The 24,759-nt window shown below is 39.8% G+C and overlaps 2 protein-coding genes and 4 long non-coding RNA genes across 8 annotated transcripts; 3 read left to right on the top strand and 3 right to left on the bottom strand.

Moving 5' to 3' along the window:
* The first annotated feature begins 441 nt into the window (after positions 1-441).
* Positions 442-2,513, top strand: LOC129738933 (pre-mRNA-splicing factor Slu7). The gene is made up of 2 exons (XM_055730259.1): positions 442-1,273; positions 1,345-2,513. Exons 1-2 carry the CDS (start codon positions 581-583, stop codon positions 2,449-2,451), a joined length of 1,800 nt encoding a protein of 599 aa, XP_055586234.1. The 5' UTR covers positions 442-580; the 3' UTR covers positions 2,452-2,513.
* Positions 2,514-3,337: 824 nt separating this feature from the next.
* LOC129756372 (protein scarlet) lies at positions 3,338-5,887 on the top strand. 3 transcript variants are annotated; one of them, XM_055753240.1, is made up of 5 exons: positions 3,338-3,996; positions 4,079-4,554; positions 4,627-4,953; positions 5,009-5,579; positions 5,638-5,887. In XM_055753240.1, the coding sequence occupies exons 1-5, from the start codon at positions 3,516-3,518 to the stop codon at positions 5,811-5,813; spliced, it is 2,031 nt and encodes a 676-aa protein (XP_055609215.1). In that variant the 5' UTR covers positions 3,338-3,515; the 3' UTR covers positions 5,814-5,887. The 3 variants fall into 3 exon arrangements, with proteins under 3 accessions (XP_055609215.1, XP_055609207.1, XP_055609222.1); XM_055753232.1 differs by having other exon boundaries at positions 4,079-4,953; XM_055753247.1 differs by lacking the exon at positions 5,638-5,887 and having other exon boundaries at positions 4,079-4,936; positions 5,009-5,526.
* A 1,332-nt stretch (positions 5,888-7,219) lies between these two features.
* LOC129740394 (uncharacterized) lies at positions 7,220-8,975 on the bottom strand. The gene is made up of 4 exons (XR_008736227.1): positions 8,844-8,975; positions 8,270-8,777; positions 7,675-7,977; positions 7,220-7,616 (listed from the first exon to the last, which is right to left on the bottom strand). It is a non-coding gene; the product is annotated as an uncharacterized LOC129740394 (long non-coding RNA).
* A 1,429-nt stretch (positions 8,976-10,404) lies between these two features.
* Positions 10,405-12,161, bottom strand: LOC129740397 (uncharacterized). The gene is made up of 4 exons (XR_008736229.1): positions 12,030-12,161; positions 11,455-11,963; positions 10,860-11,162; positions 10,405-10,801 (listed from the first exon to the last, which is right to left on the bottom strand). It is a non-coding gene; the product is annotated as an uncharacterized LOC129740397 (long non-coding RNA).
* A 288-nt stretch (positions 12,162-12,449) lies between these two features.
* LOC129739523 (uncharacterized) lies at positions 12,450-13,646 on the top strand. Its single transcript, XR_008735886.1, has 3 exons — positions 12,450-12,704; positions 12,836-13,210; positions 13,271-13,646. It is a non-coding gene; the product is annotated as an uncharacterized LOC129739523 (long non-coding RNA).
* Positions 13,647-15,754: 2,108 nt separating this feature from the next.
* LOC129740395 (uncharacterized) lies at positions 15,755-17,510 on the bottom strand. The gene is made up of 4 exons (XR_008736228.1): positions 17,379-17,510; positions 16,805-17,312; positions 16,210-16,512; positions 15,755-16,151 (listed from the first exon to the last, which is right to left on the bottom strand). It is a non-coding gene; the product is annotated as an uncharacterized LOC129740395 (long non-coding RNA).
* Between the last annotated feature and the right edge of the window lie 7,249 nt (positions 17,511-24,759).

The raw sequence follows: 24,759 nt of genomic DNA, 5'->3' as shown, positions 1-24,759 counted from the left end.
GTATTACGACATTAATCTAGGCAAAATTCGTTATTTTGTGGATTCATTTTTCAAATACTGGAAAACATCCCGAGCATCATACCTGCCAGAAACCCTAACGAAGTAAAAAGTTGTTAAGTATAGGGATAGATTTTTTGTAAAGATTCCCAACTTTTTTTCCTCACAGTTGTTATTGCCTCTCGTTAAAAACGGAAAAAGAAAAGAGTTCTGTGCCCCTGTCCCGATGAAGAGGAATAGTTGATCAGCTTCCTCAAAATATCGAATCTTTTTCACCAACTATAATTCCGAAAAAAAAGTTAAGGAAAAGTTAACATAAGGGAGAAATACAAAAAATTTATTTTAAAAATTTTGAATTTTTTACATTAAAAAATTTTAATGTCTCTATACAAAAAAACACATGAAACGCTCTCTTCGGGATGAATAAAACAACTTGGTTTAAAATCCCTGCATGAAAAAAAGGAAAAAAATAAAGTCACCAAATTTTTGTTTACGTGAAAAAATTTTGTGAATCCGCGAAAAAGCAGTGAAAATAGTGCAAAAAGGGTTCAAATCATTGCCACCACTTTGAAACACGTCCACAATGGCTGGGGGAACAGCGCGCATTCCAATTTCTATGCTTCTGCAGGATAAAACCTCCGGTAATGCTGAAGACGATGAAGAACCGAAGAAAAAGTCCCGAGAAGACTGGCGCAAAGCAAAAGAGCTGGAGGAAGCCCGAAAGGCGGGTACGGCTCCAGCTGCCGTGGATGAGGAAGGTAAAGACATTAACCCACACATCCCCCAATATATCAGCTCGGCTCCCTGGTACTACAATACGGCGGGTCCAACCTTGAAACATCAGCGACCACAGGACGACCGGAAAACAGATTTTTCCGGCATTGACGAGTGGTATAAACGGGGAGTCGATACCAGTAAAACCGTAACCAAGTACCGAAAGGGAGCTTGCGAAAATTGTGGCGCTCTGACGCATAAGAAAAAAGATTGTATGGAAAGGCCCAGGAAGATTGGAGCCAAGTTTAATGGCGCAAAAATAGCTCACGATGAATTCGTTCAACCGAAAATCACATCCGATTACGATGGAAAGAGAGATCGGTGGGCTGGTTATGATCCCGGCAATCATCGGGAAATTGTGGAAGAATATCAAAAAATAGAGAACGCTAAACGGGAACTGCGAGCTCAGAAATTGAAGGAAAATCCCGATGCGGATGACGAAGAGGAAGACGAGGAGGATGAGGACAAGTACGTTGATGAGGTCGACATGCCGGGAACGAAGGTAGTTTATATTTTGTTTTTTTTTTTTTTTTATTCACATAGCACTGATGCTGATTGCGGTTTATTTTTTAGGTTGATTCCAAACAGCGAATTACGGTGAGAAATTTGCGAATCCGCGAAGACACGGCCAAGTATTTGCGCAATTTGGATCCCAATTCGGCTTACTACGATCCGAAAACTCGTTCCATGCGTGACAATCCAAATCCTCAACTCAAACCGGAAGAAACGGATTTCGCGGGGGAAAACTTTGTTCGATTTTCTGGGGATATCCAGAAGCACGCCCAGGCTCAGTTGTTCGCTTGGGAAGCACACGGCAAGGGTGTTGATGTGCATGTTCTGGCCGAACCGACCAAACTTGAATTACTCCAGAATGAGTACGAGAAAAAGAAAGATCAATTCAAGGATACGGTCAAGAACAAAGTGCTGGAGAAGTACGGCGGGGAAGAGCATTTGGAAGCACCACCTAGGGCGTTATTGTTAGCTCAGACCGAGCACTACGTTGAGTACAATCGGTCAGGTAAAGTGGTCAAGGGCGAAGACAAACCAATTATCCGTTCCCAGTACGAGGAGGATGTTTTTCTCAACAATCATACGTCGGTTTGGGGATCTTTCTGGCGGGATGGCGTTTGGGGTTTCAAGTGCTGTGAATCGACCATTAAAAATTCTTATTGCGTTGGGGATAAGGGCAAATCATCGGGCTCAATTAGACCGGCTGATTCAGAGCCAGTTCCTGGTCCTTCGCGAATCTTCGGAGAACAGCAAAAGGAGTCACCGGTTTTGGACGCTCGAAAAGCGAAAGAAGAAGATTCCGGCAGCTCCAACAGCAGCAGTAGTAGTAGCAGCAGCAGTAGCAGTGATTCTTCTGATTCAGAATCTGAGAAGCAAGGTAAGAAGAAATCTAAAAAGTCCAAAAAGAAGCGCAAGAAGGAAAAACGACGGCAGATGAAGCTGAAGAAAAAGGCCGAGAAACAGGCGGCCAAGGATAAGATGCAACTTGCAATGATGGTTGAAGATTTACGCCAGCAGGAAGCGGGGGAGGATTCCGTGCGTACGGATGATAGAAAACGCAAGTTCAACAGCATGGTTGATGTGAAAGCTCCCACTGAGGAGGACATGGAGCGGTACCACAAGAAACGGCAACGCGAAGAAGATCCTATGTTACAATTTGTCAATGATTAGAAGATACATTTTAAAATAGCACTTGGTATAAAGTTTCGATATATGTTGTGGTTCCCTTAAAATTGAAAGTTTTACTACTCCTGTGTGTATCACAGCCAAAAGATTTTTATCATTGTCAGTATTTATCGGTTTTTTTATGAGGTACACAGTTGCGGTTTAGTTTTGTGTTTACGATAGTTCTGCAGAAGATAGTGATCGGCGCTGATGAAGTTCTATGAATTATTACTGATGACGGCTTGTTTGCAGGTAAGAAAACATTTCCACAATAAGATAATTTTTACAATGCTCAAAAATACTCCTGATTAGAGATTAATTTGACAATGTGAAACTGTTTTAACAAAATTTACTTCTGAACGATAAATGAGCTCCAAAACATAACATTCAACATAACGTGCTGCATGTTTCTTTGAATTGTTGGGCAGTTTGAAGGAAGCCCCAAAAAAAGTATCATATTACCGATCGGCTAACTCATGTCCTGTCCGTGGTTGCTTTGGATTTTCAATGATTGAAGTTGAACGAATCAGTCATTCTATTTTATGTTTTATTACAAATGATAAAGAAAAAACAACTATGATCTGTGAATATCCTAAATTTAACATTAACCATATCTTGCAACATTTCAAAAACCAACAACCTGATAGGTTCGATGGAATGGTCCATTGAACAATACCACAGTGGCGAGCCGAAAGTGCTACCGCAAAGTGTTATCCGTTTTATGTTAACCGTATGGTGGGGCTACATCATAACTATAGGAACAAATAACAACAGATTGTTAATATTTTATTTCCATCGACACGATAGTTTTTCGTCATGACATTTTCTTAAAATCTTATTGGAGAATTTTTTATGTTTAGTTATGAAAAACTCACCTGACATCGAAAAGCCTCCGCGTACGGTTATTGATTGCTCTGAAAGCTATCGTGCGTACGCTCTAGCTCCAGGATATCGATTACATTAAGGTGGAATGAATGAACCGACCGAATGCCGCCTTTCATTCGAGTTTTCCTCGTTGAGTGGTTCGGTTCATATTTCGATTTTCTCGGTTCTGAACATAGCTTTGCAGTATGGCCACAGTCATTGGCAAGCAAATAGCGGCCGCACCCATAACCCTTGTCAGCATGGTCAAACCGATCGGTGGCCGCAAAAACCGGTCAAATAATTCGCTAAATAGCACGCCAGAAAGCTTTGAGTGTTCCACCGGTGGAGAATCAACGGTTCAACCACCGGTGTCCTGCGTTTCTCCACTGGGAAGCAATACAAGTTTACTACTGAGCCATCCAGGTTCTCGGCCGTACCAGTCGACACTGCGAAGCTACAGCAAATGGTCCCCGACCGAACAAGGTGCTACGCTAGTATGGCGTGATTTGTGCGTTTATGCCAAGGACGTTCACAATGGCCGCGGTTCGAGTGGAACGCGGGAATCCATTAAGCGTATAATTAACAACGTTAGCGGTGCAGTTACTCCAGGAACCTTGATAGCGCTGATGGGATCCAGTGGGGCTGGCAAAAGCACACTAATGTCCGCATTGGCCTATCGCACGCAACGTAAGAATCCTTAGAAATGCACATTTTTCTACTTTCTGTTATGCTGTTCTTCACATGCTTATGCTGTTTATGAATATTTCAGCGGGAACAATCGTACAGGGAGATATTCTGGTAAACGGACATCCTATTGGACCGTACATGTACCGGTTGAGTGGATTTGTCCATCAAGATGATTTGTTCGTTGGTTCGCTGACGGCCTCCGAACACTTGTACTTCATGGCAAAGCTAAAACTTGAGCGTGGCATTCCGAAGAAAACCGTCGATCGTCTTATTCAGGAATTGCTAGAGCGCACTGGACTAGCCAAATGTTCCAACACCAGAATCGGTGAAGTTGGCGTAGGAAAGATGCTGTCCGGTGGAGAAAAGAAACGACTTGCATTCGCTACCGAGCTGCTCACGAAGCCAACGATTTTATTCTGCGACGAACCAACGACCGGTCTCGATTCGTTTAGTGCTCAAAATTTGGTCTCTATGCTACAGTTGCTAGCCAAACGGGGAACTGCTATCATTTGCACAATACATCAACCGTCGAGCCAGCTGTTTTCCATGTTCGATCAGGTAATGCTGCTGGCTGATGGTCGAGTAGCTTTCGCCGGCAAACCTAACGATGCGCTAAATTTCTTTGAGCAGCATGGCTACTGCTGCCCTTCGAATTACAATCCGGCCGAATTTCTCATCGGAGTGCTGGCCATGGCCCCAGGATACGAAAAAGCTTCCCAACGGTCGGCTCATAGGTTGTGCGATCTGTTTGCCGTTAGCGAAGCCGCCAGTCAACGAGATGTGTTGATCAATTTGGAAATGCACATGGCTGAGACGGGTGACTTCAATGTGACGGAAGAAAAGAACCTCTCGCGAAAACCACTCTGGGCTTATACGGTGTTTTGGCTAACCTATCGGTGCTTTTTAACCGTTGTCAGGGACCCCACGGTGCAGTATTTGCGTTTGTTGCAGAAAATTGTAAAATTGTTTTTTAAAAAATGCAAACCAATTTTTAACAACTTCATTTTTATAGGGTATTGCCCTTATGGCGGGATTGTGCTTTTCCGGTGCCCTCAACTTGGACCAACTGGGTGTCCAAGCCATCCAGGGAATCCTGTTTATCTTCGTTTCGGAGAACACCTTCTCGCCGATGTACTCGGTCCTGTCGGTATTCCCGGAAACTTTTCCTCTATTTATGCGCGAAACCAAATCGGGACTGTACCGAACGCCTCAGTACTATCTGGCCAATATGCTTGCTATGCTACCGGGTTTGGTTTTGGAGCCCTTAGTGTTTGTTATCGTTGCCTACTGGCTTGCAGCACTTCGGCCGACATTCGGTGCCTTCATGGTGACGGTCATCGCCTCCACGTTGGTCATGAACGTATCCACCGCTTGTGGGTGTTTCTTTTCTGCTGCATTTAACTCACTGCCCCTGGCCATGGCCTACCTGGTGCCCTTCGATTATATCCTAATGATCACTTCGGGTGTATTTATCCAGATCAGCTCAATGCCGGTTTCCATCTCCTGGATGCCGTATATTTCGTGGATGATGTATGCCAACGAAGCCATGTCCATCGCTCAGTGGGAGGGCGTTACCAATATTAGTGAGTTTTAATTTAGTCAAAATTCAAGATTTAATCATACAGTTAATTTTTTTTTTAGCTTGTTCGACGGAGGATCCCAACTTGCCCTGCATGCGAACCGGACAGGAGGTGTTGTCGCATTACAGCTTCGACGAGTCACACCTGTGGCGCAACATCGGCGCAATGGTCGTCATCTACTTTGGCTTCCACGTGCTAGGTTGTTTGTTTTTATGGCGCAAAACGAAACATGGTTAAGAGGGATAATTTTTGTTTTGAATTTTCAAATTTCTAAGCTTAATTTAAATACTTATAACTTTTAACAAAAAAATACAGCCTTTAAATTTAATTTTCATTTCGAACGCCTTGAAAATCGGTTTTTACAATCTGCTGGACCTAAACATTTTTTAACAAGTTCATACGATTGAACTTGTATAACGTAATTTTTTTTATTCATAACAAATTGATAATCGTTTCTTTTTTTTAGAGCCCTATAAATTTTTTGTGCAAAGTTTTGAAGTTGTAGAATCGGATGAGAAAAAATAAAGAATGAAATGGAATCATTTAGACACAACGATACAGGGAACGGGTTGTTAAGTAAATTAACGATTCATTTTTTTGGCTTTTTTCTTTTCCAAAACGGCCGTGGCCCGGGTCAGAGTGCCTCCAGTAGGGTGGGTGCATACTGAGGAAAAGTAGGCAAGGGGTACTAAAAGTTTCTCATTGGTGGGGGGTGGAGACGGTGCGCTTTTTGACAGCGAATTGTTCGCCTACCATGCCTACGATTACGATTGCCTGTCACAAGCAGAGGTGCCAGGTGTCCTGATTTATCAGGATTTGTCCTGATTTTCGAGAGACCGTCCTGATTTTTCAAAAACGGTCGAGTTGTCCTGATTTTTGAAAGTTTGTCCCTAAAATGTCCTGATTTGTCCTGATTTTCATAAAAAATTCTTAAATATGGTCGAATTTGTAGTTATACTATGATAGAATCGAAAAAAAAAGGTTATAAAATAGATAAACCCATTTAACAGATGGTAATCTTCGATTCAGATGATATTTGAATGGTGTTTTTCGATATGAACTACATGCCAGCAAACAAGCTGCATACTGTTGTTGCATAAATCAAGGCGTTTACAGCACCTGTATTGCGCCTTTATTTATGCAATTTAAGCAGAAATCCTAATTATTTTCATGAATCCAGAGGTGTCCTGAAAAATCCTGATTTTTAACTTCGCGTTGTCCTGATTTTTGACGAAACCACCTGGCACCCCTGATAAGAACACACCTAGCTTTACCCGCCTTGGCCCGGGTCATATGATACGTGTAATCTTTACTTTGTGTTCTTTTTAGAAAATGATGACGATATAAACGTATCTTTAAACAACACGCTCGAAATAAATTAACCAATTATCGTTAAAAAGTAACCATTTTCACACCTTTCCGCGTTAAGTGATTTTTTGGTTTCTTCCATAGAAGTCATTTTTTGACTTCTCTTGAGAAGTGGAAATATGGTTACTTTTTAACCGCAAGAAATTATTGCGGAGAAGTTGAAAAAAGGTTAATTTTTAACCATATCGCAGAATGGAAGGGAAACAGGTATTTTCTTTCTTCAAAATACTAGAATTGAGATGTTTTCAACTAAAAAAAGGAAAATGTGGGTTTGAGAGCAGCTTATTTATTTGCGTACATTTTTATTGATTGCCGTATTTATGGGGAGGAACACTACTCACAATGTTTTCCATTGGTCGCCACTGTTGTGCCCATCCGAACCCAACCGATCAGTTCGATATTGACGAGACCATCCACCGTCTGGGATCGCTGTGGACCGATCTCCTGCTACAGAATACGTCGCATTATTTTATGAGGAGGATTTCAAAATCGTTTCGCGTTTGGTATATATTGAGATCCGTAGATGATGGGTAATCGAATACGGCAATGATTTTTGGAGTCAACGGTAAGTCATCTTCGAAGCAGCAAACTGAAGAGACTACTGATTGTTCAGTGCAATCACCGGAAATTAAAAAAAACTCGAATGTAGCCAGGCATAGATTGCAGCAAACCCTGTAGGGGAGTCGAAATAAATATATTATTGAAACTTAACTAATCCAATTTCACTTACCCATTCGCCGGGGAGAACCGGATCCAGAACGAATCTGACATTCTCGGGAGAAGATATGGTTTCAATCCTCGCAGTCAGATTTTTTCATCTTGAAATCTGTCCGTAGAAGTAAGTGTAGCGATGAATCATCCAACAGGATGAAAATCCCAGAAAAAAATAATCCGTAGAAGTAAGAATTTTTACAATTTCCGCCCTCTGGTCGATTGGACAGCATCAAAATCCTGAATCCGGCTTGATCAGCTTTTGCCGTAGAGTTGTTTTGATTACTGGCAGTCCAAATGTTGACGTTCGAAGTTGAACATGCTGTTGAGAGATAAGGGTCTATAGTATGTTCTATGCCTGACTTCAAATAGCATAGAAATCAATGCCATTTTCGCGGAAGAAATTCCATTCCATTCCAATTGGTAGCAATATCTTCATGAAAGTATTTAATCGAATAATAATAACCCCGATCTTTGATAACATTCCTGATTATATAGCAGCTTAATATTGCAACATGCAGCTTATATGGCAACATCCGGCCAAGAAAGTCTCGGCAAAGTCGGAATCAGTATTTTCCTGTGATTAAGAGTAAAATACATAAGATAAAACTTACCATTGAATTGAACGCAGATTCCTGCTTTTTTCCTGTCATTTTCTCATTTTTTTTCTTTTTGATACTCGCTAGCAGGAATAGTCGCAAAAGTTCCGAAAAGGCCGATAATAAAACAAAACATATGACCCTTCCGGCAAGCCAGTGGAAGCACCCCATGAAGTCAATCATTTGCTACAGAAACGATCTTCACAGTCCAAGTCTTCGTCGTACTCTATCAGAACCGCAATAGCTTTCCGTTCAACTTCCTCTTCTCCACGCTCCGGGACGCAGCGATGCTCAATCACCGCTGTCGATGAACTTTGTTCCGGAAACTTTGGTCATCGCGGTTTCCGGTGGTTAGCGTCGGGATGTGTCGTATTGGCTTAATGGAGGAGGAATCGCTACCAGTTTTCTTCTATGAGTGGCCGCTCCTATTTCTATTCCGACAATGTTTTCCTGAGCACAAGCAGGAACACCAACCCGTTGTTGCTAGCTGACGACGAGAAAGTGTTTGGAAGATTCGTTTGTCCTGCAAAGGAAATTGTTTTCAAATTTGAATATTTTTAATATTTAATAAGCAATTAATTATAATTACCTTCCAGCAGAGGGGACATGGTTTAATCGTCTAGTCGAAGGAAATCCGGTAAATATAAATCCGGTGGAATCCGAACGGCGAATGAAATTGGATTCAAGAAAAAAGTGCCACTGAAAACTTCGCCATTGTCTTCCTTCAAAATAAAATGGCGAAGGTTTTGTCATCGAATTTTTAACCATATTATGGTTATTGCTCGAAAACTTCAACAATGGTTAATTTTAAAGCCACAAAAATTCTTAAAAAATAACCATAATGGTAGTTTTGAGGCAAAAACCATAAAATGGTTATTTTTGAACCAAAAATGGTTAAATAAAAACGAGCGTGAATAGTAAAAAGACAAAAAATAATCTAAACGGCACTATTCTTGGTATGATTGGTAATTGATAGTAATATAAATAAGTTTGGTAATAAAAATTCAGAATATTTTTTTTTTAAATTTTATTACAGTTGTCGTTTTTTAATTCTACATTCTTATTTCCTTTCGTTTCAACACTAGTAAATATTTTAAAATTCGGTTTGCATCATTTATACGTTCATGTACTTTTCCTGCGATGTTTTACATAATCTTTCAGTAATATTTGGAAATTAAGCAGCCTTAAGCTATTAGTTTTCTCATTATTCAGCATGAAAGAAAAAAATCCGAAAAAAAACATGCCTCAGGAACAGAGGTGCCAGGTGTCCTGATTTATCAGGATTTGTCCTGATTTTCGAGAGACCGTCCTGATTTTTCAAAAACGGTCGAGTTGTCCTGATTTTTGAAAGTTTGTCCCTAAAATGTCCTGATTTGTCCTGATTTTCATAAAAAATTCTTAAATATGGTCGAATTTGTAGTTATACTATGATAGAATCGAAAAAAAAAGGTTATAAAATAGATAAACCCATTTAACAGATGGTAATCTTCGATTCAGATGATATTTGAATGGTGTTTTTCGATATGAACTACATGCCAGCAAACAAGCTGCATACTGTTGTTGCATAAATCAAGGCGTTTACAGCACCTGTATTGCGCCTTTATTTATGCAATTTAAGCAGAAATCCTAATTATTTTCATGAATCCAGAGGTGTCCTGAAAAATCCTGATTTTTAACTTCGCGTTGTCCTGATTTTTGACGAAACCACCTGGCACCCCTGGTCACAAGGGTCACAAGATGGACGATTCCGTGCATTGGTATAAGAACACACCTAGCTTTACCCGCCTTGGCCCGGGTCATATGATACGTGTAATCTTTACTTTGTGTTCTTTTTAGAAAATGATGACGATATAAACGTATCTTTAAACAACACGCTCGAAATAAATTAACCAATTATCGTTAAAAAGTAACCATTTTCACACCTTTCCGCGTTAAGTGATTTTTTGGTTTCTTCCATAGAAGTCATTTTTTGACTTCTCTTGAGAAGTGGAAATATGGTTACTTTTTAACCGCAAGAAATTATTGCGGAGAAGTTGAAAAAAGGTTAATTTTTAACCATATCGCAGAATGGAAGGGAAACAGGTATTTTCTTTCTTCAAAATACTAGAATTGAGATGTTTTCAACTAAAAAAAGGAAAATGTGGGTTTGAGAGCAGCTTATTTATTTGCGTACATTTTTATTGATTGCCGTATTTATGGGGAGGAACACTACTCACAATGTTTTCCATTGGTCGCCACTGTTGTGCCCATCCGAACCCAACCGATCAGTTCGATATTGACGAGACCATCCACCGTCTGGGATCGCTGTGGACCGATCTCCTGCTACAGAATACGTCGCATTATTTTATGAGGAGGATTTCAAAATCGTTTCGCGTTTGGTATATATTGAGATCCGTAGATGATGGGTAATCGAATACGGCAATGATTTTTGGAGTCAACGGTAAGTCATCTTCGAAGCAGCAAACTGAAGAGACTACTGATTGTTCAGTGCAATCACCGGAAATTAAAAAAAACTCGAATGTAGCCAGGCATAGATTGCAGCAAACCCTGTAGGGGAGTCGAAATAAATATATTATTGAAACTTAACTAATCCAATTTCACTTACCCATTCGCCGGGGAGAACCGGATCCAGAACGAATCTGACATTCTCGGGAGAAGATATGGTTTCAATCCTCGCAGTCAGATTTTTTCATCTTGAAATCTGTCCGTAGAAGTAAGTGTAGCGATGAATCATCCAACAGGATGAAAATCCCAGAAAAAAATAATCCGTAGAAGTAAGAATTTTTACAATTTCCGCCCTCTGGTCGATTGGACAGCATCAAAATCCTGAATCCGGCTTGATCAGCTTTTGCCGTAGAGTTGTTTTGATTACTGGCAGTCCAAATGTTGACGTTCGAAGTTGAACATGCTGTTGAGAGATAAGGGTCTATAGTATGTTCTATGCCTGACTTCAAATAGCATAGAAATCAATGCCATTTTCGCGGAAGAAATTCCATTCCATTCCAATTGGTAGCAATATCTTCATGAAAGTATTTAATCGAATAATAATAACCCCGATCTTTGATAACATTCCTGATTATATAGCAGCTTAATATTGCAACATGCAGCTTATATGGCAACATCCGGCCAAGAAAGTCTCGGCAAAGTCGGAATCAGTATTTTCCTGTGATTAAGAGTAAAATACATAAGATAAAACTTACCATTGAATTGAACGCAGATTCCTGCTTTTTTCCTGTCATTTTCTCATTTTTTTTTCTTTTTGATACTCGCTAGCAGGAATAGTCGCAAAAGTTCCGAAAAGGCCGATAATAAAACAAAACATATGACCCTTCCGGCAAGCCAGTGGAAGCACCCCATGAAGTCAATCATTTGCTACAGAAACGATCTTCACAGTCCAAGTCTTCGTCGTACTCTATCAGAACCGCAATAGCTTTCCGTTCAACTTCCTCTTCTCCACGCTCCGGGACGCAGCGATGCTCAATCACCGCTGTCGATGAACTTTGTTCCGGAAACTTTGGTCATCGCGGTTTCCGGTGGTTAGCGTCGGGATGTGTCGTATTGGCTTAATGGAGGAGGAATCGCTACCAGTTTTCTTCTATGAGTGGCCGCTCCTATTTCTATTCCGACAATGTTTTCCTGAGCACAAGCAGGAACACCAACCCGTTGTTGCTAGCTGACGACGAGAAAGTGTTTGGAAGATTCGTTTGTCCTGCAAAGGAAATTGTTTTCAAATTTGAATATTTTTAATATTTAATAAGCAATTAATTATAATTACCTTCCAGCAGAGGGGACATGGTTTAATCGTCTAGTCGAAGGAAATCCGGTAAATATAAATCCGGTGGAATCCGAACGGCGAATGAAATTGGATTCAAGAAAAAAGTGCCACTGAAAACTTCGCCATTGTCTTCCTTCAAAATAAAATGGCGAAGGTTTTGTCATCGAATTTTTAACCATATTATGGTTATTGCTCGAAAACTTCAACAATGGTTAATTTTAAAGCCACAAAAATTCTTAAAAAATAACCATAATGGTAGTTTTGAGGCAAAAACCATAAAATGGTTATTTTTGAACCAAAAATGGTTAAATAAAAACGAGCGTGAATAGTAAAAAGACAAAAAATAATCTAAACGGCACTATTCTTGGTATGATTGGTAATTGATAGTAATAGGTGTGTTCAACAAAACTCAATCGAAATCAATTGAAATGGATTGACAGTTGATCAGCTGTTTTTCCAATTGACTTCGATCGATTTCTATCAGGCTGCTGAATGAACAGCCAGACACTAATACTAAAACGCTGTGTTTGTTGCCATCTGTCATTTTCTTATTTATGAATAAGAAATACTGCAGCTGTGCGCTTCGAGGTTTCAGGATTCTTAACTTATAAAAAAGCAGCCGTTTTTCCTCCTTGTTTATAAAATAGATACCAACAAAGCATCGGGAAAAACTTGGTAAGTAAATCTCATAAATTTGTTCTTCAATTAGAAAGTGACCAAGCAATTGATAGGCATTGAAAATCGGATCAATCTGTAACTCGTTCATCGGATTCCTAACTAACGGCTATTTTATCTTTTTTTTTTAGTATAAAAACGATGTCCAGAACACATGAATTCTTTCGTTGTCTACCTGCGCGTTCCTCATCCAAAGCCTGAAGATAAGGTTTCCGCCAAGATAGATGAGCTGCCAAAACAAGAGGGTAGGCAGAAAAAACGATTCCGGATTCCGGAACTGAAGGAAGTGTACTCACACCCAAAATAATTTGCACATAGCTGCTACGTGAAAAACTACATAATTTTTATCCAATTGATTTTCACGTAAATTGTACGAATAAAATAGGTAAACACTCCCCTAATAGGAATTTTTGCTTGGTGAACATCAAGTGCAACTTACGTGAATTTTTAGTATGTTCCGGTGAAGGAAGTGTTCCAGAGGCACCTGAAGTTCAAAAGCGAAAAAGGTTAGTATTGTGTGATGTTTTTCAGCAGATTATAAGAAAAAGTGGTTTTTTTTTGTTTAGGTCCCTAACTAGAACACCGGCACTTACTGGAAACTCACAACAGGCCCGCGGATCACCTTCGTTTGACTGAGTGCAGATTCAATTCGATGGCATGCAGCGGAAAATACGGTTGTTTAGCGAGTGGGATCTTAGCACATGTCGAAGCTGTGACTGTGGAGTACGATCGGATAGACCGATCATTGCTGTTAAATATCCACCAAATGGCGACAAAACTCAAAAACAGCATTCAGTGTTTAAGTCATATATCATGTTTTCTTAAGGACCCCGGTGGAACACAAACAGCAATCTTCTTGAAAAAAAAAATTTATTTTATATTCTTTTAACATTAATTTTCATTATATACAACCAATAAACAATTAAACAAGTGTGTTGTATACGCTTTAAAACAAATGAAAGTTCATTTAATCAAATTGAATTGTTATGAAAAATGACTATTAAAATTATTAATGTTGGTTTTATTATGAGTTTTTTTTATGAAAAAGCAAGAAAAGTATCGAAAATTTCGTGAACAATAGTTGCAGCCTTTTAAAATTCAACAAAATATGTTATTTTGTGGTTCACTGATTATTTTTCATTTACGGTACTCAAGAATGTGCACCTCCATAATTCAGTATACTGTACACAGAAAGCTCGACCCTGGCAGATTAATTCTAGCTGGAAAACATAACGCTCAGAAGAAGAAGAACGCAAATATCGTTCCTTCCGTGTCACCTTAACCCATGGGAATATTAAGATCATAAATAAATTTCTTCTATAGTTCAAAATTTTTATCAAATATTTTATTTTATCCTTATTGTTTAAGTTTCTTTTGCTTCGGACCGCAACTTCACTGAAAAATGCTCCCAAAACTACACCACTGACACAGAACCTCTGGCACAGCACTGCCGACTCCACATAGATCGACACCCCTTTCAATAGCACCATTCCAACGCGAACACCACCTGTACAGCACGACTGGCACAGCACCACCGGCCACCGACTTAGCACCCGACAGAGTACACCGAACCGAATGATACCACACCACTAACACTCACTGGCACGCACCACTGACGCTGCACCGATTGGCTTCTCTTTCACTTGCACTGCACTGTTTACTGTATCAAAAGTTAAAAACAAACCAGATCAGCTGTTTTTTGACAGTAAACAACTGCCCTTGTGTTAGTGCGATAGAAACCGATAGAAACGAATCCTGCTCTCGGGCTTGATCGATTTCGATTGGTTTCGATCGACTTCGATTGGCTTCATTGAACGTCAATTGGATTAGTTTCGATCACAACATTGGCTGAGTGAACAACAATTTACCAATCGAAATCGATTGAAACCGATTTCAATTGGCTGTTGAACAGAGCTAATATAAATAAGTTTGGTAATAAAAATTCAGAATATTTTTTTTTTAAATTTTATTACAGTTGTCGTTTTTTAATTCTACATTCTTATTTCCTTTCGTTTCAACACTAGTAAATATTTTAAAATTCGGTTTGCATCATTTATACGTTCATGTACTTTTCCTGCGATGTTTTACATAATCTTTCAGTAATATTTGGAAATTAAGCAGCCTTAAGCTATTAGTTTTCTCATTATTCAGCATGAAAGAAAAAAATCCGAAAAAAAACATGCCTCAGGAACAGAGGTGCCAGGTGTCCTGATTTATCAGGATTTGTCCTGATTTTCGAGAGACCGTCCTGATTTTTCAAAAACGGTCGAGTTGTCCTGATTTTTGAAAGTTTGTCCCTAAAATGTCCTGATTTGTCCTGATTTTCATAAAAAATTCTTAAATATGGTCGAATTTGTAGTTATACTATGATAGAATCGAAAAAAAAAGGTTATAAAATAGATAAACCCATTTAACAGATGGTAATCTTCGATTCAGATGATATTTGAATGGTGTTTTTCGATATGAACTACATGCCAGCAAACAAGCTGCATACTGTTGTTGCATAAATCAAGGCGTTTACAGCACCTGTATTGCGCCTTTATTTATGCAATTTAAGCAGAAATCCTAATTATTTTCATGAATCCAGAGGTGTCCTGAAAAATCCTGATTTTTAACTTCGCGTTGTCCTGATTTTTGACGAAACCACCTGGCACCCCTGATAAGAACACACCTAGCTTTACCCGCCTTGGCCCGGGTCATATGATACGTGTAATCTTTACTTTGTGTTCTTTTTAGAAAATGATGACGATATAAACGTATCTTTAAACAACACGCTCGAAATAAATTAACCAATTATCGTTAAAAAGTAACCATTTTCACACCTTTCCGCGTTAAGTGATTTTTTGGTTTCTTCCATAGAAGTCATTTTTTGACTTCTCTTGAGAAGTGGAAATATGGTTACTTTTTAACCGCAAGAAATTATTGCGGAGAAGTTGAAAAAAGGTTAATTTTTAACCATATCGCAGAATGGAAGGGAAACAGGTATTTTCTTTCTTCAAAATACTAGAATTGAGATGTTTTCAACTAAAAAAAGGAAAATGTGGGTTTGAGAGCAGCTTATTTATTTGCGTACATTTTTATTGATTGCCGTATTTATGGGGAGGAACACTACTCACAATGTTTTCCATTGGTCGCCACTGTTGTGCCCATCCGAACCCAACCGATCAGTTCGATATTGACGAGACCATCCACCGTCTGGGATCGCTGTGGACCGATCTCCTGCTACAGAATACGTCGCATTATTTTATGAGGAGGATTTCAAAATCGTTTCGCGTTTGGTATATATTGAGATCCGTAGATGATGGGTAATCGAATACGGCAATGATTTTTGGAGTCAACGGTAAGTCATCTTCGAAGCAGCAAACTGAAGAGACTACTGATTGTTCAGTGCAATCACCGGAAATTAAAAAAAACTCGAATGTAGCCAGGCATAGATTGCAGCAAACCCTGTAGGGGAGTCGAAATAAATATATTATTGAAACTTAACTAATCCAATTTCACTTACCCATTCGCCGGGGAGAACCGGATCCAGAACGAATCTGACATTCTCGGGAGAAGATATGGTTTCAATCCTCGCAGTCAGATTTTTTCATCTTGAAATCTGTCCGTAGAAGTAAGTGTAGCGATGAATCATCCAACAGGATGAAAATCCCAGAAAAAAATAATCCGTAGAAGTAAGAATTTTTACAATTTCCGCCCTCTGGTCGATTGGACAGCATCAAAATCCTGAATCCGGCTTGATCAGCTTTTGCCGTAGAGTTGTTTTGATTACTGGCAGTCCAAATGTTGACGTTCGAAGTTGAACATGCTGTTGAGAGATAAGGGTCTATAGTATGTTCTATGCCTGACTTCAAATAGCATAGAAATCAATGCCATTTTCGCGGAAGAAATTCCATTCCATTCCAATTGGTAGCAATATCTTCATGAAAGTATTTAATCGAATAATAATAACCCCGATCTTTGATAACATTCCTGATTATATAGCAGCTTAATATTGCAACATGCAGCTTATATGGCAACATCCGGCCAAGAAAGTCTCGGCAAAGTCGGAATCAGTATTTTCCTGTGATTAAGAGTAAAATACATAAGATAAAACTTACCATTGAATTGAACGCAGATTCCTGCTTTTTTCCTGTCATTTTCTCATTTTTTTTCTTTTTGATACTCGCTAGCAGGAATAGTCGCAAAAGTTCCGAAAAGGCCGATAATAAAACAAAACATATGACCCTTCCGGCAAGCCAGTGGAAGCACCCCATGAAGTCAATCATTTGCTACAGAAACGATCTTCACAGTCCAAGTCTTCGTCGTACTCTATCAGAACCGCAATAGCTTTCCGTTCAACTTCCTCTTCTCCACGCTCCGGGACGCAGCGATGCTCAATCACCGCTGTCGATGAACTTTGTTCCGGAAACTTTGGTCATCGCGGTTTCCGGTGGTTAGCGTCGGGATGTGTCGTATTGGCTTAATGGAGGAGGAATCGCTACCAGTTTTCTTCTATGAGTGGCCGCTCCTATTTCTATTCCGACAATGTTTTCCTGAGCACAAGCAGGAACACCAACCCGTTGTTGCTAGCTGACGACGAGAAAGTGTTTGGAAGATTCGTTTGTCCTGCAAAGGAAATTGTTTTCAAATTTGAATATTTTTAATATTTAATAAGCAATTAATTATAATTACCTTCCAGCAGAGGGGACATGGTTTAATCGTCTAGTCGAAGGAAATCCGGTAAATATAAATCCGGTGGAATCCGAACGGCGAATGAAATTGGATTCAAGAAAAAAGTGCCACTGAAAACTTCGCCATTGTCTTCCTTCAAAATAAAATGGCGAAGGTTTTGTCATCGAATTTTTAACCATATTATGGTTATTGCTCGAAAACTTCAACAATGGTTAATTTTAAAGCCACAAAAATTCTTAAAAAATAACCATAATGGTAGTTTTGAGGCAAAAACCATAAAATGGTTATTTTTGAACCAAAAATGGTTAAATAAAAACGAGCGTGAATAGTAAAAAGACAAAAAATAATCTAAACGGCACTATTCTTGGTATGATTGGTAATTGATAGTAATATAAATAAGTTTGGTAATAAAAATTCAGAATATTTTTTTTTTAAATTTTATTACAGTTGTCGTTTTTTAATTCTACATTCTTATTTCCTTTCGTTTCAACACTAGTAAATATTTTAAAATTCGGTTTGCATCATTTATACGTTCATGTACTTTTCCTGCGATGTTTTACATAATCTTTCAGTAATATTTGGAAATTAAGCAGCCTTAAGCTATTAGTTTTCTCATTATTCAGCATGAAAGAAAAAAATCCGAAAAAAAACATGCCTCAGGAACAGAGGTGCCAGGTGTCCTGATTTATCAGGATTTGTCCTGATTTTCGAGAGACCGTCCTGATTTTTCAAAAACGGTCGAGTTGTCCTGATTTTTGAAAGTTTGTCCCTAAAATGTCCTGATTTGTCCTGATTTTCATAAAAAATTCTTAAATATGGTCGAATTTGTAGTTATACTATGATAGAATCGAAAAAAAAAGGTTATAAAATAGATAAACCCATTTAACAGATGGTAATCTTCGATTCAGATGATATTTGAATGGTGTTTTTCGATATGAACTACATGCCAGCAAACAAGCTGCATACTGTTGTTGCATAAATCAAGGCGTTTACAGCACCTGTATTGCGCCTTTATTTATGCAATTTAAGCAGAAATCCTAATTATTTTCATGAATCCAGAGGTGTCCTGAAAAATCCTGATTTTTAACTTCGCGTTGTCCTGATTTTTGACGAAACCACCTGGCACCCCTGCTCAGGAAACTGCTGTAGTTCATATATTACACGTCCAAAAAATATTTTCCTTATGCATATGAAAGCGGAAGTTAATGTTTTCTTCATGAAGCCAAGAAAGATTTTTTTAAATTTTTTTTAATGAAAAGGTCACAAAAAGTTCAAAAAAAGTTGTCTGAAAAACCTACTTTTCATTCGATTGCTAGTAAAAACTGTTTGAGCGATGGTAGAGTTTTTGAAAAAAAAATTGACTACAAAATTTTATTCTAATTCTAATATTTTGTTGTCTTAAGATTTTAGATGCAACAAAAATTGAATTTATTGGATTTTTTCAAAGTTGACTACTTTGGCGATTTTTTTACAAATTGGAATTTCATCTGTTTTTGTGGTCCACCGTCAGGTTGTACCCGGATTTTCAGTGCTTTTACTTTGTTTGGACCAATCAAAAATATATTCATTGAAAAGCAAATTTAATCTTCATTCTAGTGAGGCGCAACGATTCACGCTGTGAGACTTCACAAAAATATGAAAATTATAAACGTAAAATCATTTCTGAATTTCTAGAACCACAAGCAGCGCGTCCAGCAGAACGTGTTTGTTTGCTCTTCGAGTAGGTACGGTGGGTGGTGATTTGAGTCAGTGTGCCAGTATGCCATTTCCGAATACAGTAGCATGTTCTGCGTCCAATTTTACGTTGCCTTGCACATTTTTAGACAAATTAGATCAGTATTCATAAAATGAGAATTGAAAAAGGATTCAGAACTTTAACATCGATTTTCTCAAAACATATGTCTTAAGTGGCTCATACATAATCAAAACAGATGTAATAAAATTGACCATCGGCCAGATAAACTTTGTATTAAGTAATAGGCCTAATAAACTTATATTAAATAAAAAAAAAATAATCAAAACAAAATTTTACTCCTCTTGAATTTGTGTTTAAAGCGTTTAAAGCCTATATAGTCCAAACTAGGCAACTTGCTCGCTAACTTTCAGCTACTCAGTTCAGAGTGGCGGTTACTCAGTTGTCGCCAAAACCGCACCTACTCAGTTCTGACTAAACGGCCTTTACTCAGAACTGACTAACAGCCCTTTTCGCGACAACTGAGTCATGGTTACTCAGAATGCGCGAATAATTCTGAAGTGGTTTTTGCCCCTTTTTAATGCTAGAATAACTAAGTCCCCATTCGACCTCCGCCGCTCAAAGTAAACGGTCGTGTTTTTTCCGCTTGCTCTTTACGCGAAACAGTGCAAAAACAAACTTTGTCCGCCGAAAGATTCCGGTTTTGAATACCGTTCAGGCAGTGTACACGGAAGTGATATTCTCACTAAGTGCCGCGGGTTATTCGGATCCTATAAACCAAACGAAAAATATAGTTTTCGGAGTGATTCTAGTGAGGTTTCATCACAGAACAAAGCCACAGGCGGTCGGCTTCAGCTACATACATAGAAGCCAGCCAGAACAAAAGGCCACACGTTTGCTCGCACCGAGCAACTGCAGATTGGTATAGGGTTACCAATCGGCTAAGTATTTTTTTTTACTGTTTATTTTTTTTTTCTTTTTCGATTGTTACACACTTTTTAAAGTTTAATTTTCTTCTCGTTGTTGTTTTTTTTTATACATACATACTTCTTTTTCTCAATAATTTTCCCCTGCTAAATATTTTACTTATTAGAAAATCTGCCTAATTCATATAAGTAGGTTAATAGTCCAAGGTTTTTATCTCCGCCCTTTCCCGTTTTGTCGAAAGTAAGCGACAAATGGATGAAGACAGCGAGGAAGGCGAGCATTCTCCATATCGAGAAGAAAGTCGTACCGAGGAGAACCCTTTTGAAGAACATTCATCTTCAAATACCCCTAACCCACCAATGTACATTTCGGATACCGAAGACTCCCCATCCTCCCCTCCCCAACCAATACTTTCGCTACCCTTTAAGTTTGGCAACCCCTCCTCTCTGGCAACGAATGATACTGCATCTCCTACATCTCATTCAAACCAAGCTAATGCTCCACTTGAAGATATTTCAAAACAACCTGAAGCTCCTCCTCGTCGTCGGGTTTACCAACCTGAATCGACGGGACCTTGGGTGGTTTACATCCGGTCCAAACCGAATGGGAAATCACTCAATGTGATTTCAATTGCCCGAGACCTTGATCGATCTTACCCTTCCGTAATTAGCTACCAGCCGATGAGACCGCACAAGATGCGCATTGTTGTTGGTAGCTTGAAGGAAGCAAATGCCATTGCTTGTGACCCGAAGTTTACGATCGAGTACCGCGTTTACGTTCCCGCTCGTGACGTGGAAATCGACGGAGTGGTAACGGAAGAGGGTTTGACCGTCGATGATCTGGTGGAGTCCGGGGTTGGCCGATTCAAAGACCCTGCTCTTCCCACGATCAAGGTGTTGGACGCGCGTCAACTAAAGTCAGCATCTGACGAGGGGGAAAAACGAACGTTTTCCCTGTCGAACTCTTTTCGGGTTACCTTTTCCGGCACTGCACTTCCTGATTACGTTGCGATCGGGAAGGTTCGTCTACCTGTGAGACTTTATGTACCTTCGGTCATGTTCTGCCAGAAGTGCAAGCAGTTGGATCATACGGCCGCCTACTGTTGCAATCAGGCACGCTGCTCTAAGTGCGGGGAGAAGCATGAGGAAGCTTCGTGTACAACACCAGCAGCAAACAGGTGTTTGTATTGCACTGGGGAAGCATCTCATGCTCTCTCGGCGTGTCCGAAGTACATATCGCGCCGGGAAAAAATCAAGACTTCTCTAAAAACTCGTGTCAAAAAGTCCTATAGAGACATGCTGATAAAGTCTTTGCCAATCGTCTCAGAAAACCAGTTTGGCCTTCTTAGTGAGAATGAGTCCGAAGGGGAGGATCCATGTGAAGGAACATCAACTGGGCCATCCTTCAATAAAAAAGTTTCACAGGCTCCAAAAAGGAAACGCACAACTAACACACAACCCCTATTAGCTGCCAGCAAAATTAAAACTAAAAGAAATCCTCAAAGTGGAAATAGTAATTCTTCCCCTCCTATTCAGAATCCTCCGGGTTTTAATCCATCCCCGAAGGACTTCCCTCCACTTTCTGGGAAGTCAAAACCCCAGGCTTCCCTTCAGAATTCAGGCCCATCAGTAGCTAACAGGAATGCAACAATTTCCAGAGAAACTGCATCTGATCCATCGTCGAATAGTTTTCCCAGTTTTTCGGCTGATGGTAAGATGAAATTCTCGGAAATTGTTGCGTTCATCCTGGACTTTTTCAGTGTACCAGCAGGATGGAGGACTATGATTAATATGTTTGTACCCCTTTTGAGAGAAATTTTAAAAAAGAAAGCTCTCACAATGACCCTCATTTCAGAAACAATTTCTTTTGATGGCTAATTCATTCAATGAGGGAAGAGAAATTGTTTCTGTATTACAATGGAACTGCAGAAGTATTCTACCAAAATTAGACTCTTTTCAAGCTTTGGTACACAATTTGAATTGTGATGTGTTCGCCTTGTGCGAAACTTGGCTCTCTCCAAACGTAGATTTCTCCTTCCACAGCCACAACATTATTCGCCTGGATCGTGATGGTCAAAGAGGGGGCGGCGTTCTTTTGGGGATCAAGAAATGCCATTCTTTCTATCGTATTTCACATCAACCATCACCGGGTATTGAAGTCGTTTCTTGCCAAGCTAGAATTAAAGGCCAAGACCTTTGCCTAGCCTCGGTATATATTCCGCCAAATTCAAGCGTGAGCGGGAACCAATTGGCGAATATTATTTCACTTCTTCCAGAACCCCGACTAGTTCTGGGAGACTTCAACTCCCATGGCGTGGGCTGGGGTAGCTCACGTGATGATGATCGTGCTAACATGATATATGAGCTGTGCGACGACTTCAACATGACTGTCTTAAACAATGGGGAAGTGACTCGAATTAATGGATCCCAATCACAGCATAGTATTTTAGACCTTTCATTAGCTTCTTCCTCTCTGAGTTTGGATTATACGTGGAAGGTAATCCAAGACCCTCAGGGAAGCGATCATCTGCCTATCAATATTTCTATCACCAGTGGTCGTAGTCCACCCGAAGAGATCAATATTCCTTATGACCTCACTAAGAATATAGATTGGAAAAAGTATGCATCGGGTGTCATTGAAGCCATCGACTCAACAGACGAACTGCCTCCGGAGGCAGAGTACAGTTTTATTTCCGGGACAATTGTGGACTGTGCAATCGGGGCACAGGTCAGACGGAATGAAAACTCGACGATACAGAAACGGCCTCCCACTCCGTGGTGGGATGGAGATTGCACGCGCGCGCGAGCTGAAAAGTGCAAAGCGTTTGTTGAGTTTCGCAGAACCGGATTGCCAGAGAAGTTCCAACGTTACTTGTCCTTGGAACGCAAGTTCAAGAACTTGATCAGGGGCAAGAAACGTGGGTACTGGCGGCGATTCGTGGATGGGTTATCTAGAGAAACGTCTCTGCACACGCTTTGGAAAACAGCACGAAACATGCGAAATCACACACCTTCGAACGAAAGTGAGGAAAGCTCTAGTCGATGGCTGACACAGTTCGCGAAAAAGGTCTGTCCGGACGCAGTACCAGTTCAGAAAATCTTTCGCGACACAGAGAATAGTTCCGAAACGGAGGATCCATTCTCGATGGTCGAACTTTCACTTGCGCTCTGGTCTTGTAACAATTCTGCTCCCGGACTGGACAGAATCAAATTCAACTTGTTGAAGAATCTGCCAGATACCGCTAAGAAACGCTTGTTGAATTTATTTAATAAATGTTTAGAGATGAACATTGTCCCGCATGACTGGAGACAAGTGAAAGTCATCGCCATCCAAAAACCGGGAAAACCAGTTTCTGATTACAACTCGTATAGGCCGATTGCAATGCTCTCGTGTCTCCGGAAATTGCTCGAAAAAATGATTCTCTTTCGGCTGGATAAATGGGTTGAATCAAACAATCTGTTATCAAGTACACAATTTGGATTCCGTAGAGGCAAGGGTACGAACGACTGTCTAGCATTACTTTCATCAGACATTCAATTGGCGTTTGCCCAAAAAGAGCAGATGGGGGCAGTATTTCTGGACATCAAAGGGGCATTCGATTCGGTGTCCATAGAAGTGCTTTCTAGTAATCTTAACTCTTGCGGACTTTCACCAATATTGAATAATTTTCTATATAACCTGTTGTCTGAAAAAATCATGCATTTTAGTCATGGAGAAACCAAAGTTGAACGAATTAGTTACATGGGTCTACCCCAAGGCTCATGTTTAAGCCCCCTGCTATACAACTTTTATGTCCGAGAAATCGATGCTTGTATGGCACAAAATTGCATGCTAAGACAGCTTGCGGATGACTGTGTTGTTCATATCACAGGTAAAAAAGGCACTCAAATTAAACCTCCGTTGCAAGAAACTCTAAATAATTTATCACATTGGGCCAGGAACCTAGGCATCGAGTTTTCGCCTAGTAAAACCGAGTTAGTAGTTTTTTCAAGGAAGCATTCCCCTCCTCAAATAGAGCTCCTTATGATGGGTAGAACTCTAACTCAATCTCTTAGTTTTAAATATTTGGGTGTCTGGTTCGACTCTAAATGCCTCTGGGGAAAACATATTAGGTACTTGACACAAAAATGCCAAAAAAGAATCAATTTTCTTCGAACGATTACTGGAACCTGGTGGGGTGCTCATCCACAGGACCTCATCAGGTTATACCAAACAACGATACTGTCGGTCATAGAATACGGAAGCTTTCGCTTTGGGTCCGCCGCGGAAACCCACTTGATTAAACTAGAACGAATACAGTATCGTTGTTTACGTATTGCCATGGGTTGTATGCAGTCGACACATACGATGTGTCTCGAAGTACTGGCGGGAATAATGCCGTTGAAAAATCGATTCTTCGATTTATCGCTACGTTTCCTAATTCGAAGTGTTACTATGAATCCTTTGGTGATAGAAAATTTGGAAAGGCTTATGAATATTAATTCGCAAGTAAAATATGTAAACAATTATCAAACTTTTAGTCAGTTAGAAATAAACCCTTCTTTGTTAAATTCGGACACGAGTCACTTTTACCCGATCAGCAGTTCCTTAATAAAATTCGATCTGTCCATGACCGCTGACATCCGTGGAATTCCAGATCACGTCCGACCCAACGTCATTCCTTCAATCTTTGCATCAAAAGTACGTGAAATTGACCCTACAAAAATGTTCTTTACTGATGGTTCTAGAATCGACGGCGCGACTGGTTTCGCAGTGTATAAT

The sequence above is a fragment of the Uranotaenia lowii genome, chromosome 1 (genome assembly GCF_029784155.1).
Source record: "Uranotaenia lowii strain MFRU-FL chromosome 1, ASM2978415v1, whole genome shotgun sequence".
Classification (NCBI taxonomy): Eukaryota; Metazoa; Arthropoda; class Insecta; order Diptera; family Culicidae; genus Uranotaenia; species Uranotaenia lowii.
This window is presented reverse-complemented; position numbering and strand designations above follow the sequence as displayed.